General features: G+C 36.1%; 3 protein-coding genes across 4 annotated transcripts; 1 reads left to right on the top strand and 2 right to left on the bottom strand.

The window, feature by feature from the left end:
* Positions 1-403: 403 nt before the first annotated feature.
* On the bottom strand, positions 404-3,753 carry LOC108557306. The gene is made up of 11 exons (XM_017913766.1): positions 3,486-3,753; positions 2,983-3,204; positions 2,747-2,932; positions 2,463-2,625; positions 2,366-2,402; positions 1,910-2,141; positions 1,711-1,855; positions 1,454-1,653; positions 1,214-1,393; positions 873-1,121; positions 404-816 (listed from the first exon to the last, which is right to left on the bottom strand). Exons 1-11 carry the CDS (start codon positions 3,721-3,723, stop codon positions 404-406), a joined length of 2,265 nt encoding a protein of 754 aa, XP_017769255.1. The 5' UTR covers positions 3,724-3,753.
* Positions 3,754-5,386: 1,633 nt separating this feature from the next.
* Positions 5,387-11,871, bottom strand: LOC108557314 (TBC1 domain family member 9). Of its 2 annotated transcripts, none has more exons than XM_017913781.1 (13): positions 11,525-11,871; positions 11,266-11,432; positions 9,802-9,972; positions 9,653-9,749; positions 9,332-9,595; positions 9,223-9,279; positions 8,965-9,169; positions 8,558-8,772; positions 8,227-8,498; positions 7,002-8,068; positions 6,661-6,926; positions 5,867-6,065; positions 5,387-5,802 (listed from the first exon to the last, which is right to left on the bottom strand). In XM_017913781.1, exons 1-13 carry the CDS (start codon positions 11,566-11,568, stop codon positions 5,467-5,469), a joined length of 3,360 nt encoding a protein of 1,119 aa, XP_017769270.1. In that variant the 5' UTR covers positions 11,569-11,871; the 3' UTR covers positions 5,387-5,466. The 2 variants fall into 2 exon arrangements, with proteins under 2 accessions (XP_017769270.1, XP_017769269.1); XM_017913780.1 differs by having other exon boundaries at positions 8,959-9,169.
* LOC108557315 lies at positions 6,086-6,654 on the top strand. The gene is made up of 2 exons (XM_017913782.1): positions 6,086-6,451; positions 6,509-6,654. Exons 1-2 carry the CDS (start codon positions 6,128-6,130, stop codon positions 6,599-6,601), a joined length of 417 nt encoding a protein of 138 aa, XP_017769271.1. The 5' UTR covers positions 6,086-6,127; the 3' UTR covers positions 6,602-6,654.
* Positions 11,872-17,197: the final 5,326 nt, after the last annotated feature.

The following is a 17,197-nucleotide window of genomic DNA, read 5'->3' on the forward strand; positions in this document are numbered from 1 at the left end:
CATTACCGAATATACAATTCTACCAACTGTTACATAAACTTTTCTATACTTTATTAAATAAAAATAAGAACTTTAGAAACAATATTAGTTACATAAATACATAATTAATAATATTAACTATTTATATTTAACATTTGTGAATGTTCTTGAAGGTAGCGCTCCAATGTATAAGAAGTTGCCTGCATATGGAAAAGTAAGCTGTACTTTTATACGCCATCTCTCAAAGATTACAGTTAAGCTATTCAAATATTTAAATATATAATACACTCATAATCACAAAGTATAAGTACATTCTTTTTGAGAGAAAGGAACAAAAAAGACAATGCGCTCAAGTATTATTAACGAACTCATAAACAAATAATTATTTAAATTAATATCCATGAAATATAAATATAATCAGTTATTATATAATAATATGATCGTATGCTTCGTCTCCAATGAACGGAGGTGGAGGCTGTCTATTGATATTCTTCACAATGTTGTCGTTACCATTGTCGTCGCAATTATCCAACTCTTGTTTGTACCTTTCAAAGTCGGAGAGTCTATTGCCTTCGTAATGTTTCAGAAGAATATCTATGGTGGGACCATTAAATTTGCCAACAGCGAAAGGTGAAACCGAATCTGTTATCACCAAGTACATCCCGTTTATTGCTTTATCTATGTACTCTCCCATAAGAGTTTGCGGCTCTTGCGGAGGACACCTTCCAACCACGTAGGATAAATAGTCTACGCAAGGCCAACCGTAGAATCCCAATGGACTGTTTATGGATTCGGCAAAATAGAATGGAGCGCGATGATGGTTACAGGCGAAGAACCCTTGAAAAGCGATTATCAAAGTTATCGTTGCTGTATTTATTATTTATTCATCTTACTGTTATCCGCCCAGCATCCAGGTTGAACTATACCGCCGTTCATGTAAAAATCTACGTGGCCGCAACGCTCAACTTTTCCTTGCACGAAGACGTTTGTGTGAAGAACATCGACGAAATCGGCATCGGATGCGTCGAGTTTGGCCAAGTTATCGATGGTTGTGAATCCTGGTAGAGCTGGATCCAGTCCTGTGATTCTTGGTACTTTGTACGGTTTCAAATGGTTGGCCATAAAGGCGGCTACATGAGCTCCTTAAAATACAATATTTTAACCATTTCTTGATATATCAAAAAAATGTTAATTACTAAATAAAGGATAATAATATGGAATTCGAAAGGCATACCTAAACTGAATCCTATCACATGTATATCAGATGCGCCCAAATCGCGCAACCTCTTCACCAACAACGAGGTACATCTTCCTGCGAATCTGGAGTTCCATACGGCCGCAGGATAACAGGGACCCTGCGCTATAGGACTCCAATCGACGGCGAAAACATTAAACGCATCGTTAATGAGGTATTCTAAAGGCAAAATGTGCGATTGATTAATAAGTCCGCGCACGAAATCAGGTCGATGCTTACGGTTTTTGATTTCGACCAGGCCGTTTATGTACATGTCCGAATTGTAACCGTGCACGACGATCTTAATTGGTCGGCTCAGGTTGAAGGATGTGGACGAGATGTTCGAGCTACCCTCCTCCGCACCAATCCTGATCGGCTCCGGATTATCCGGATGCTCGCGCGTGTAAAGGAAGTACTGTACATCCGAATGCGGACATTCCCTGCAAATCATACATTTAAATGGTATTTGGTATAAACGTGAATTTGGTGTTACTTGCCTGTTCAGAGCCACAACGCAGGAACCGAAGCTAAGCGTATCCTGTCGTTCCTGCCGAATCGGAGGGAATATTATGTGGTAATCGTCTTGGCCGTTTTCAGGTGCATACGGTACCAGGGTTAAAGGTGGCTGTTGATGTGCTTGCACTAAAGTTGAATAAAATAATAATTATTAATATAACACAAAGTTTAAAAACTCACCAGCAGCGAAAATAACTAATAAACCGTAAATAAACATGATTTCTCTTTGGTCTCTCTTAAAACTATACAAAATATAAACGATTTTCTTCTCGGTAGAATTAGTGCTCACTCCATGGTAACGACGACAACAAAAAAATGATAAATGTGTGTGCAAGTATTGGCTTTGCCAGCGTCTATGTGCTTGATTCAAAATGCAGCGCGAGTATGGATATTTGGTGAGGCAGCGCGTAAGCTTTGAAACAGTTAGTTGAGCGTCGCTCGGCCCAGTTGGACAAGGATGGATCAATTATTAATTAGAAGTTGTTGTAAACAGCCAAGGCATCTTTCGAACAATTTTATATTTATATCGTTTAATAATAATAACAACAACAGAAGACGACTGTATAAAAAAATATATATAAACAAGAATATGTACAAACTTCAATGCAAACTCAATTAACGTTAATTGCTAATTGCTTTGGCCGATATATCGACGAAATAGCTGCCCCGAGATCTGAAACCAGAGATGGTAATGGTTATTAATGGAATACGTCGGATGCTGCAAGTCTTTTACTTCTTGTTTACGTGTTCTCCCATCAGCACTTTGGCTTTGTTCGCTTCGCATAGACCCAAAGTATAATGGAATATACTTGGGCATTCGAAGCCGTAATGTTTTCTACCCCTTATGGTGCTCGCAAAATATGCACCTGCCATCATGTGGCTGCACAATGGAGGATCTGAAAATCGAAAGTTTAAAGTATAATTTTATATTATTTTTCTTAATTAAATTAATTTAAAATGAAGAAAGTAAGTTTACTAATAAGTTAGGAGCATTTAATATATAGATTTTGAACTTACATGAATTCTTAGTACAATTGGGTTGAAGACTACCGCCGTTGATGTAAAAGTCTACGTGACCAATAGCTTCCAGTTTCCCAAAAGATCCAGCGTTCGTGTGAAGAACATCAACGAAAGGAGCGTCGCTAGCATCCAGCTTCCACTCGTTGTTTGTAGTCGCGAAGAACGGTAGAGCCGGATCCAAACCTGAATTACATAACACGTTCAGAGAATGCGATGATGTTACCAAGAAATACCTGTGATCCTCGAGTACGGAACACCCAATGTCTTCTGCAGATGATTACTCGCGAAGCTCGCTACGTGCGCTCCCAAACTGAATCCGATGATGTGGATGCGATCTGGACTGATGCCCATCTTCGAGAGGCTCACCGTTAAGATTGCGGTGCATTGGCCGACGTGCCAAGTATTCAAGAAAGCTGCTGGATAACATGGAACCGCCGCTATTCTGCTCCAATCAACTGAATAAGATTTCAATAAATTAACAATTAATTAATTAATTAATTGTCTAGTCAATATCATTTCTTCAATAAGTAATTAATTCGTTGACCATCAACATCTGTTGGTGGTTTAGAAATCTCTGCTTCTCGAAAGATGTAAAATGTAAATTTACCGAATGAAGCAAACTTTCGCTCGTGAATTGCATAAAAATGTTACTTTTAGCAGGATTGCGCGATTTCCATGTAATAATGGCGAAAATAATACAATTATATAATGCGGTATTTTGATTGAGTTAACTTACCGACGATGACATTGTACCCGATTTCCCTGTAAGCCTCGGTCACGTTTTTCGTGGCAAAGTCGAGGGATAGTCCTCCGTAGCCATGGACCACGATCTTCGTCGGTACATTTGGATCAAATTCGTATGGTATAGAAGGTTTGAAAGGATCCAGAACACTTATTGATACCGAACTCCTCGTCGCCGAATATAGGTAGAATTGGATGTCTTTGGCGTCGCACGGCTCATCGTAATAAATCATGCAATCGCCAATGCTGAACTTGTAACACTCTCCAAGTCCTAAAACTAAAATACAAAAACCTTTTTAAGTATGAGTTCATTCAATTTACTTGATTCAACTAACATACATATTTATTATTATGTTAATACGTAATATACTTAATGAAGCAAATATTGAAGTTACAAAAGAAGCATGCATAATGTCAAGACTAAAGTTTACAAGGATGTAAGTACATAGAAAGCAAAATGGAATTGCACAAATAACTATGGAAATTAACATTACTAAATTATAAACAAAAATGAAATTACAAGGTCTATCGTATGGAGCAAAGAAGGACGATCTTTTGAAATTTTTAAAACATTTTCATTTCAATTAAAAACATTATTAATTTGTTTCTTAATTAAAAAAAAACTCAAAAATATTAATTGTTAAAATAGTCTAAAGTTAAGATAAATTAAAATAAATAATTAAAACTTTTGGTACGTTTCCTTCAAGTAAATTATGATAACTACTATAGAAATCGATGAAACAAAATAGATTTATTAGTTGCAGATACTTTTTTGGCCTAGATTTTTATCGGTGAAAAGCAACATCTTCTGTGGACCAAAATTTACAATGCTGAAAGACTGGTTTGGTGTCAACGGTAAAAATATGTCAAAGATGAGCGATGAAGAGAAATATTGAAAGTTTTGTTTGAAAAATCAAGAAATTTAATTAAACAGGATCGAGAATGTTATAATTGGACTTTGATCAAAGTGTCTATTAAATGTGCATCATTGAACTAAGAAAATAAATTACATAATTGAACAGTATTTTTATTCTAATGGAAATGATGAATTAGTCAAATCAGAAATATCTTGTTGTATTAATTTATCATATTCAACATCAGTTTTGAAGGAGATTTGAAGATGAAATTAATAAAAAAAAAATAAGGAGAAACTTATGAATAAAGGTATGAAATTTAAATCATTTGAAAACTTTACTGAGGAGTTATTTTTTTAATGTTTTATATATAAATAATAAAATGTGCAAACTTACATAAGAGAACCAGCAAGCAAACTTTGTAGTCCATATTTTGATCTAACTATGCACTTGTAGAAGTCGACCACTTCCGTCGATGGCATGTTCAAATAACGGACCGCGGATGCATCAATTTTGTGTCTTTCGGAGGTGAAAAAATGTGAAAAGAAACTGGTTCACGAAATGAACTTGGCCGAAACAGCTTTGAGGACGTATTAACTAATAGCGATTATGATATGAGCGCGACCAAGAAGAGGCGAGAAACAAACGTTTAATACAACAAATGAAAAAGAATTTGAAAAGAAAAAAAGAAAGTGCTTCGGCATTGTCGCATCCAAATCGAAATTGATCATTCATTAACGATTCCCGGCGCGTCCTCGTCCCAATGTCGTAACCGATAAATGCTATACATTTTATTTTTCCTGCTTTGTCCAAAGTTTAACAATTAACGCGTTACGCAAACATAGGAGAAATAAAAAAAAAAGAGAAGAAGACAAATCACCGTTAAAGGTTACGAATAATAATTATTGCACAAATCGTTATTTTTTTTTTCTTCTTCTTATAAAATATACAATCTTATATACAGAAACATTATTCACATATGTATAGAGTAAAAATAATCGATTACAAGCATCGTTAATTAATTGATTTTTTTTTCTTCAATTTAAATATGTTGTGTAAACAAGCAAATCCTGCGGAATGGTTAACATTGTAAATAAAAAATAGTAAAAAGGTTTATTTGTTTTACAGGCTATGCAATCTACTGAATCTACGGTTCTTGAAATGCTCGATGCCTTCGGAAATGTTGGCGCGCGTCGAGAAGAACTCGACGAGTGGTCGAGAGTTCAACACTGAAGCCAGAAATTGATCCACTGTTATGTACCATTGGAGGATCTCGGACGGCGTTTGAGGATTTCCATTTTTGTCGGGGGATACGTCCAGGTACGTGGAGGAATTGCAGGCGGCCGCTGCTGCTGCCAAAGAATCCTCCGACTCGTCCCTATTTATGAAAAACTTCTTACTGACGTCGCCCATACCGAACAGAAGCGTTCCGACCTCAGCTATGGCATGGAAAGTTTCCTAAACAGTACAAAAAAAAAAATTAGCGGCAATCGATTTACATTTATTTTTTAACTAAATATACTTGTTCCTGTTGGAACTGGAATATTTCGTAAACGTTCTTCCAGAGCGTGACGAAGTGCGGCTGTGTCATTTTCGGTACAGTTTTCATATTGAATTTGCCGTCCTTCGATAGAACCAAGTTTCTGAGATTGCTCAGACTCTTGCTTTCTCCGATTGATTCGGTTTGACTGTCGATCGAAGCTTGCGATTCAAACGATTTCCTAAAACAAAACAAAATAATGTCATACAACTTTAATCATCCGTCAAAATTCTCCATCCAGATATGTTCATCCATAAATTATTGATTAGGAATGTGTTTCGTTCGAAACCTGTCGCCGTTCGAGGATACCGAGAGCCTGGCCAACCGCCCAAAGAATGTCCTCCTTGTCCGAAAAAGGAACCGCCTCAACCTAGGGTCGTCATGGAAAAGAAGTGCGAGCCGTGCAGTTTCTGGAAGCAGGAGCAGGAAGTATGCGAAGGAAACTACAGGCCAAAGATGTACACAGCCACAAAACCCAGATCCACGGGCTGCCACAACTGCCAAACATCTTCGAAGAAATGCAATCCTCCTGATCCCAACGAAAAATCCAAGTGCAGTGAATTGAACGTGAGTTATTTTTTTATATAAAATTTGTTGTTGACATAAATAACTTCTTTCGATTAGATAAACGAGTGCAAGGATATACCGGATTGTCCGAAAGCGAATTGGCACTGCAGCCAGAAAGTCGACGACGAATCAACGTTTCCATTCAGATAAGCAATCAATAAATTATGGATAAACACTTGTTCTTCCTTTCGCATTGTATTTGTACTTACTGGAAAGAGTAGCTCGGAGCGGATTCGACTGCGACGCTCAGCTCGTCGGCCTCGATGCTATCGAAGAAATCGGTGGCTTCCGATGCAATCTCGGCGCCAGCCTCATTCCTTTTAGGCGATTCCATGTCGACAGTTCGGAGAATCGGAGGTAAGTGGATGGTATATAGGAGTTTCAACCTCTGCGCCGGATCTGCCGTTGCAGTCAGCGAAATAGCCAAAACCAATTCTTTGAAATTTAAATAGCCGTCCTTGTTTTCATCGAACAACTGAAAAAAAAAAAACGTTCACTCTAAAATTAAGTAAATTGTATTTTTTTTTTCTGCAATTTATTAATCACTCACGATGAAGATCCGTTCAGCGATGAACTCGGATTGGTCACCTTTACCCCAAGGCGAAAGCGCGGCGAATAGCAATTTGAAGTACTCGAATTCCACTTGGTAATATTCGTAGGGTTGCTGCGATGGATCGTATTTCTCTGGCATCGGCTGCTTTTGACTTAGAATCTCCTCCCTAACAATACTCAGCAAATCTTTTAATTCCACCGTTGAAAGGTAGCCATCTCCTATTATGCAACGAATAATATTCTTTTCTGAATTATCCTCCATCTCTTGAACCACCTTCAAACGCTGCTTTAACCTTAGCTGCTCGATTTGCCCGGTACTTATGTAACCGTATTTCGTGTAAGCTTGATAGATCAACGTCTGTATCGACATTTTCCTCTTTTGATCATCGTAGCTTTTGTTTCGGATAGAGCCTCTGCCTTCGTCGTTGTAGACTCCGCTGAGGTAGTCTGCGAGGATTTGCATGGCCTCCCCCTCGTCTTTACATTTGAGCAAATCTTCCTCGTTCCAATTCAGTATCATGAGGGCAGTCATGAATATGACTTTGGCACCGTCATAGAAGAAACAATCTACCACGTTTACTGCACTCTCATACGGCATGACGCAGAGGAATATGGTCAAGAACCACGATAACGAGATCATTTTGATCATACCTAGATGCTGGATTTTCACGTGCAAATTTGGCAAGTACTCGGCGATCAGGATTTCGAGGATGCCTTGGTCGACCATCGCCCCGATAACCCGTGTGTTGTAATAATCGGGCAGAAGATTCTCACAGAGTGTGGTGAGTAGCCAGAAGGCCTCCTCTTCCGAGCAGTAGATCAGCAGTACAGAAGCCACGATATTCATGGCCTGGCAATATCCGATATTTGGATTACGCAACGCGTATGCACACAAAATACGACGAAGAGCGTTTATACCAACTTTGTTCTGGAAAGCTGGATGTTCCGGCAAGGAGCGATGTAAATCTCTTTCGATCTCCTCGTTCGCCGTCGAATGCTGTACCAAAGCCTTATCCACCATCTTACGGTAATAGCCGTGATTCATAGACTTCTTATTGGCAGCACCTAAATAAACAATACTTCAAGAAACTCATACAAACATATAAAATGATATGTTTTAGTAATCAATATACATTAATTAATGTGAAGTTAAATATATGAATAATAATGAAAAATTAAATATGGAATAACTAATATCTTAATTAAAGTAATATAAGGTATACCTGAGAAAGACATCCAAATGTCCATCCTAAGCTTATCCGGAATTCCTTCCAGTACCAATTTTGCAACTTCTGTGGTTTTGTACATGGAAATACCGCGACCATAAATATTGAAGTGCAGCTCCCATTCCTTTTCCTTTTTCTCTTGATCCTTGGCCACCTGAGGAATGACGTCCAACGGGAATAGAGTCATCAGAGGCGGCTCGCATTTCCATTGATCGCCGCTACCCGCAGACAATTGATTCTCATCACCAGCCCCATTTAATCCCTCATTCCTGATATAGCATGTATATAATGTAAATATAGTCAAATATCGATTGCTTTCGAATCTTACATGCTCGCGTTGGTTCTGCTTAACAACTCGGAGATTTTGTCGACCAAGAAGTCGCGATCGGAGATTTGCGCAAACAGGAAGTTGCTCTTGTTGATTTTATTCGCGCAAGTTATGATGATAGCCTTCTCCAGCGAACTGTTCGTCGCGTTATTCTCAATCTTCTCCACGAGCTTAACGTCCCGTAGCGGCAGCACCAGGCTAACTAATTCCTTCACCTGAATGCCAACCGTTCAAGTAATAACCATTGCACATAAATAAATTAACCCAAGGTATGAGAACACACAGACTTGCACGACATACAAAAACAAGTACGAAAAAAAAATATATATAGAGACAAGAGAAGCGGAAGGTAACGGAAGAGGGAATGTTGCAACATAAAAGAAAACTAAATACACACTTACTCTTACCCGGCTATCAAAGCAAATGTAATTCTGCGATAAAAACAAACGTCCCACGACGTGTTTTTTATTGAACGGCGTGAGCAGGGTGCAATCGATGCAGCCGTCTAGTTTCTCGTTTGAGGGTAGACGGAACACGACACGATATGCCTCGGACTGCACCCTCGCATCCAAATCCCTCTTCAGGAACGACGCCTTCTTCGGAACGTTCTTGCTGCGGGCAGCAACAATAATAAAACACAAAATATATAAAACAAGTAATAATACCTTAGTTTGTTCAGCAAATCCTTGTCTTCGTTGTAACTCCTCTTATCGTCAATCAAACTGAAACAACAGGATTATTCGAAACGCCTTATCTAAACTCGGAGCATCTCACCTTTTCATAGCCAGATCGATCAATTGTTCCATTAAGCTGAATGTATCGTTTTTCCTGATGAACATGCTGAAGTAGTAATCCTTGTCGCGCGTGCTAACTTTTATGGAATCGGGGAACAGTAAACTGTTCGTCTTCGCCACATCAATTACGTCCGACCACCGGAAACGGAGTTTTGTTTCGATGCCCAATATGAGCGCATGGAAGCAGCAATAGTTTACCGATAAATAGAGCCAACCTTGCCTGGGAAGTTTGCCTTTCCAAAAGCTACCAAAGTAAAACGATATGAAAAAAATAGTATACACGCAATAATAAATCTATTACCTGCATGAATAGTAATTCACAAGCTTCTCCTCACGACCGATACAGAAGATCCGGCTGAATTTATCGGCGGTGGCCTTGAATCGCTTCGTGTCTTCATCTGGTTGAAAGATTAAACGTTAACTGCGAGCAACCAATTCTTAACATCTTACCATCTACTTCGTGACCTTCCTGCGTTGTGGCCAGGACAGATTCCACTTTGCATTTGACAAAATCCGTGATGTCGTCCTCTTTATCGAAAGATCCCAGCGTTTCGGAGACGTTAGCCAAAAGCCATTCCCAATCGGCTAATATCTCCTGCTGTGTCATTGAACATGCTATTTCTAAATAATTAAAAAAAAAAGAATTAATTAAAAAAATGTTAAGTTTCTTTCAATTATCTTTATAAAAACAATATCGCTAAATAATAGGATTACTCAAAGACGATAATGTAAGATATGTTGAGGTAGATCAAGTAAATTGATATTACTCTCAGATTACAGTCATGTGTTAAGCAGAGATTAAATATCTTGCAGCCTTGAATACTGACAATAACAAATTAGTGTATGAATTGCTTAGAAGTGCAAAGCATTCATTATGATCATTTTAATTCCGGACAATGTGCTTTATCTATTTGAAAAGCAAACTGTATTTTTGTTGTTATTTTTTTACATATTATACTTATCAAATTTGAGCTATAATTAGTAGTAGTGTATGTAGCTGATAAACAGATATGCGTAGTAATTGTTAAAAAAAGTAACATAAATAAAGCAAGTGAACAATTTTTCAACAATTATTGTCGAAACGCAATAACCGCAAACATATATGTATTTATTTTCGCACAACCTTCGAAACGACGCTCATATTTCGAGACAAACCGTTGTTGATTCATTTTAAATATAGACTTTATCATAGCTATAATATGATAATAATCCACAAAAAACTATATATTTTTACCTGCTATTTAATTAACATCTGAAATGATGCAGCCGTATTATAGTAACGGGTTTTTCTTTTCTTTACCTTACAATATTTGCAAGCCGGTTTTTCTTGCGTTATGTAATTAATTAATATTCCTAAGATTCATTTGAATTGGTATGTACGTATTATTTTATTTCAATAAATATAACAACTTTCATCATCTAATATGTTGAAAAATAAAATTTGTGCATTCCACTAATTAGTATTTACATAACTTAGTAAGTCAATACTATACAGAAATGATGTCGTTCAAAGTCAATTCAAGATAACACTTCTTAATCTATAAATTGGAATGCATTTGTTATTACAAAGATATACAGTTCCTAATTGGAAACTGTATTGATTTCAAATACTTTTTTTTTTAATTTAAACCAATTCCAAGATAGATATTTAAAATGTATGATACTGACAAAATTAGGGAGTGGTTATCAATGATTTAAATATTAGTCAAATATAAATATTTACACTTGTAACCTAAAGTCAATAAACAATTACATGAGAGAATTAGAATCAATTGTTTAATCTATTTTTACAACAATCAATTGAAATAATTCAGTTTGCAAGTATTTTTAGTGTACTATTTCAAATGAACTGGATTCTTATTGGAGTCTTATTTGTTTTTAAGTGCTTGATGATGTTTAGGACCAAATACTTACGATAATAAACTTCTGAGGTTGGTGTCTGATGGAGGATGCGATACGGTGGTGGCTTGGTATCAAAAATACTGTCCATGGTGCCAACAAGCAGTGATGACAGGCCTCTGGAGTTGCCATGGCCTTTGCGGTGTTGCAGTATGAAATAGATGGATGCCTTCTCGGTTTCCCTGGAAGAGAACAAAAGGTTTTTAGCTATTTTTCGAGATGTTTTCCTCATGCTCAGTGGAAAGCAATGATAAGATAGAAGTTGTTTACGAACCAAAGGGTGTGCGCCAGCAGGACCTCGGACGGTTTCACCCACATATTTCAACCGCCACGACCTTTTTTAAACAATATACAAAGAAAATTATGAAGAGTAGAAGCAAACGAAAAAAAAAACTACGTGCAGAGTAAAATCAAATAACGTCAGAATGAATGCAGCTCAAAGGACATCTGCTATTTGATATTTGTGTACATTTTAAATGGGAAACACTGCATTTTCCGAATGCGTCGCACGATTTAAGATAATCCTGCGACCAGATAAAACGCCGAACATCGGATACGAAACAAATCGACGATAAAATGTATAATTATGACAGATAAACTAGACAGGTAAACATATGACGGGCTCGCAATATAGGCAACTTTATTTGCACCTCACATGTATCTACCGGTTGCCTATAGTCAATTACTATAAAATGCATATTAATTTGTTAATTACATCACAATCCATGAAATATAATCATTATTTATATAATTATATAATAATTCTAGCGACAATACACTATTAATAATAACTCTTTGCAAATGATTCATTTGATTTTTATATCATACTTATTTCATCTGTATTTATTTAAGTAATTGTATAAAAATTGTTATGATTATTACACTAATTACAATTACGTAAAACGATTATAAATGATATTTACGCAATACTTCTAAACGCAAGAAACTTAAGATTTGTAAAGTATATTGATGAGCCATTAGATGGTGCTGCTGGTACTGAAATTCCTATTGAATCTTGATAAAAGTTTAATAAACTTATACTTAATTTTAATTAAATATTTTCAAATTAATTATCTATTGATGATATTAATATTAAGATTGTTTAAAAAAAATTGATATACTCAAAATTATCAAATTTATTAATTTCAAGTATAATTATATTAAAGCAACAATTTTTAAAATTTAAGAAAAAACTTATAGAATAAAGTATGGTATTTGGCTTTATTTTAAGAAAAGACAAAGTAATAGTTAAATGAGAACATAGGTCGGCTTAGATTGAAGATAAATTCGAAATAAATTAAATGAAATCGTTTAGATAAACGTTGTACTATCACGTTTTAGATTACTTTTACCGAAACCATTTGACTGTCCCAAGATTCGACAATCCCATTTCAAAGGTTACCACAATCCGGTTGTAGTCGTAATTAACAACCAATCACTCTACCGCGCATTCCTCATTCCAATGCACTTAATCTTTTTTAATTTCTACATTGACCAAGTTCTCATAACACACAGATCTTTGTACTGCAGCAAAATGCAAAGCAACTATTTAATGATATGTTTTCTTAAAATGGACTGATTTATTTGTGTCTCGAAGCAACAGTTTTAACGAAGCATTGACTAATTGATATGTGCTTTTTGTTTGCATCGTGGATTGTTTTATTTATTGCGTGCTAGGTAATTATGAATTTAACAAGTCGTTAAACGATGCAGTTAAGTTTATAATGCCATAGGTAATTAAATTCGCAATCTTGATTTCGCGACGCTCCTTCGTTTCTCTTTTATTCTATAATTCTCTCAAAACGTCTTTGAATATTTTATCCTTTATTTTTGTTGCGGTTGTTGTTATTCTTTTATGATGCTTCGGGTATTCTCTTGAAAGAGTTTAGTTGTATCTTTGAAATACCAACTTCGGTATATCGGTTCTTTCCATTTAGCTACCGTTTAGTAACATAATATATTCACCCCAATGTCCGGTCAACATTTGTAACTGTTTACCTCAATTCCTTAAAACCTTCGTTTGTATTTTTTATGTAGTCACTATCTTTCTTATTGGAACGTATAGTGAAACACATTTTCCCGTATAAACTAATGTAAATTTCGATAATGCGTGCCGAAAAAAAAAAGTATAACTTGGTCTCGATTTTTAAAGATTTCGCATTTCATAACTATGGTTCTTTTTATTCTTTGGCTTTTTGTTTACAGACATGCAAATGCAACGAGAATGACCACTAACACTAGAAACTGTTTTCCAATTTGCACATAGTGAAGTGAGTTTATATTTGTTTATATTACTTGTATCAATTCGGGAACTTGGTGGAAGTCTCGCTTTTAATATTTGTTTATATAAAAAAAGCGTATATTGTGTGTTTATATATTATAAGAATGGTTGGACACAATACATTTGTGTTTGCATTCACAACAAACACAAATTATATTTACAAAGCATAGTCCGTTTTAAACAAAGATGACAAAGTGTAGCAGGCGCACAATTCGGGACTTCTCTTCTCATCATCACTCGTTATGCGAAACATCGTTCGTTAAGCGAGTCATTTTTCTTAGAATTAATTTTGTTTGTTAAGCAATATGCTCGTTATGCGAGGTTCCACTGTATAGTAATTATTTTCAGTTTATAGACTGTAAACTGTAAGTTTGGCTGTAAAATTATTTTAATGCGTGTGTAAGAATGTAATATGAATGTTAAACGTATTGCTTAGTTAACATATTACATAAGTATACGATCATATAAAATGATAATATCAAAATTGTAACTTATGAATGAAGATGCGTTAAGAAGAAATTTATGTTTTCTGTTACGTTTCGTGCATAGAATCTGTAAGATGTTGGAATTAGACAAATTGTGAAATGTGACAAGAAGGAATCTGTTTAATTGTATGTAGGATGGCCCCAATTAAATGGATTGATGATGCGAGGTACTTTTATTTGATCGTATTTTGTTTGTGTCTCTTTTATTTTACCGTGGCTTCCCCTTTTTTCGGGGCCGACCGTGTTTCAATTGACCACAGAGAAATCAGCGGGTCAGATAATTTGGCAGTTGATTGAATGAGTCTGGTCAGTGGACAGGGACTGGGATAAAACGTGCGGTCTGCGATTTTCCTACCCTCGTTTTTACACTTGATTGCGGCCGGGGGCGAGCGGACATCAATCTGCTGAATGATATCCATCCACGAAATGGTAATACTGATGATGATCATCTTCTTGATCTTAATGACGAATAGGAGATGAACAACAACAACAGCAACAACAATAACTATTTTCTTCCTCCTCCGCCTTCTATTTCTCATCCTCCATCGTTGCCTCCGACCCTTTCTCCCTTTTAAGCCTCGCGTGTCTATTCCGATTGTAAAGCAGTTGAGTTATTGTTTCAGGATGTCACGGTTTTGATATACGGACCATCAGGAGCGTCGCCCGGCTTTTTACCCCTCGCCTCATCTCACCCTTCAATTGTCCTTTCCTTGGCACTCGGATGATATATGCTTCATTAGTCATAGTTTCCTAACAGTTCCCAATATAATTTATAGACAGGCCAAGAATAAACATTTCACGGATATTGAAATTCCCTCGAATCACATTCCGCTCGAATAAACGGGTTTCGTCCGGCTCCGCGCCGCTCCTCATCTTTATTTTCGACGCTGCATATCCAGAGAGATACATACCACCTCCTCCGGCAACGTGCGAAAGACAGAGACGAACCTCCAACATATCCACGCAGATATCCAGAGCGAGGGCACTAATTAAACGAAGAAAATTTATATATTTATATGCAATGAGTATTAGTAAAACCAGATAATTTATGCCCACCGACCAAAGATAATATTTAATAAAATTATATTCATTCCATGACCTGAGTTATTTATGCTTCACCGACATTCCCAAACGATTAATTAACCAATACCATTTACATTTTCACTAATTACTACAACTACTGATAATTCATTACAATTTTCTTCAAAAAACATGTCTAAGTCCTGCTGTTACATAATTTTAATTTCAAAATCTTACTGAAGCAAATTCAAGATTTTATTACAATCTTTGTATCTCGCCACTAACAAGATCTTGACATCTATTAAAACCTAATATTATCCCATAAATGTATCGTGTTACATTTAATGCTCATTTAATGATCGCTTTATTTTACAGGCGAGTCTCGAAACATTGTTTTATTTTTTTTCTTCGATTTAATGGATGGAATTGTCGTTTGCAGGGAAAACAGCAAATCCTCAACAAATTCTTCGTCGACTATTGACAAAGTACAACACTTGTTGACAAGCGACGTCTCACTTTTGCCTTCGTCACCCACGCACTTTTCTCTCTTTCTCTCTTTCCTTCCCTCTTCTTGTTGTTACTTCCCTCAGCACTCCCTGATACAAGAACAACATTCGAAACGTGTACACCAAAAGACAACAGCACAGTACGCTCACACAATGTCGCGACTTTTTATTTTGATAAGAATCGATTTTCGTTTCAATTCCACATCGAATCGAATCTCCTAAAGAAATCTCATGCAAACAAACCGTACGAAGAGTTACAACATCATCCAACTACAAGTACATCTTTTTGTTTATTTAAAAACATCTTAACTGCAATTTCGACAATGGTAATATTTGTTAGGAAACTTAATCTATTCATTTCTGTTAAACAGTGATTCTGTTTGCAAACGTAATCGTAAGCATTCTTGTTTCGATGATGATGCATTCGCCCCGTTTCCGAATTGGCGTGGATCGGAATGGTGCAGAGGAAGCAGAGAGAATGTATAAAATATAAGAAAAAAAGTGGAGGTATAAACTATTGGCAGCCCACAGAGTAAGTGCATTTTCGTTTCAGGGTCTGCGATGTCCGTGCTCTGCGTCTTCATCCTCCACGTCTCTCTGCCTCGTCTGCTATCATAAAGTGTTTTGTTGTCAAATTAAAGTATCTTTATTGTAATGGAATTCACAATGTTTGTGTGAGAGTCCAGTTAGTGCGTGATATAAGATTGACAGTGACAATGATGTCGCGCCGGGCTGTAAAGCAGTCGGACTTTTATCGTCAAATTATGCAAACGACTACTATTTGTATTGATTATACATGTGACTGAGCAAGCGACACACACACACTCATCCATATACGTGTACACACATACACATAGGGTTTGTCTGCCCTCTCCCAGAGAGACAAACAAATATACACAGGTACGCTAGCAAACCAGACCAAAAACGATCGAAGGATGAGAGGAGAAGACTCAAATAAATAAATAAATGGATGTAGCAGAAGCAGCAGTATAAATGGTGGTAGGAAAAAGAGCGTGGATCGTATGAAGGAGAGGAGTCCGGCGTCCCACATATGCATCTCCATTATCTATAAATTAAATTAAAAGCTTTCCCCACTTAATTATGAGATTAAATTTGTCGATACTTTCGGAATACCGGTTATGTCGCGAAGCCAACGACGACTGTCTTCTTCGCTTTTCGTTCTTCTTTACCTTCATAAGATCTGTACAATAATAATTCATAGGATAATGTCTTAATATTACAATAATGCAATGATTGTTAAATCAGTTATTGCTTTACGTTTCATTGGTCTTTCCAAAATTAATATATTTTGAGATTATTTCTTGGAAGCTTTTAGTTTCATTCATTTTGATAAATTTAATACTCTTTTTCTCAGTTATTTTAATTCAGTCAAAAATATTTCTTATTTTGTTCAGATATCATTTGTATCAGTAATTTGTACGATTATGAAAAAAATAGAAATTTAAGAATAAAACTAAATCTTGATATATTAAAAAATACATAAAGTGACTAAATGAGTTTATGGTACAGGATTTACATAAGTAATACTTACAAACAAAAATAAATGAGTATTAAATATATTAATGTAATATAGAAACAATATTAATACTCTTCTTCTCAGTTATTTTAACTCAGATATTTCAGTCAAAAGTATT

The sequence above is a fragment of the Nicrophorus vespilloides genome, unplaced genomic scaffold (genome assembly GCF_001412225.1).
Source record: "Nicrophorus vespilloides isolate i.1.1-1 unplaced genomic scaffold, Nicve_v1.0, whole genome shotgun sequence".
NCBI lineage: Eukaryota > Metazoa > Arthropoda > Insecta > Coleoptera > Silphidae > Nicrophorus > Nicrophorus vespilloides.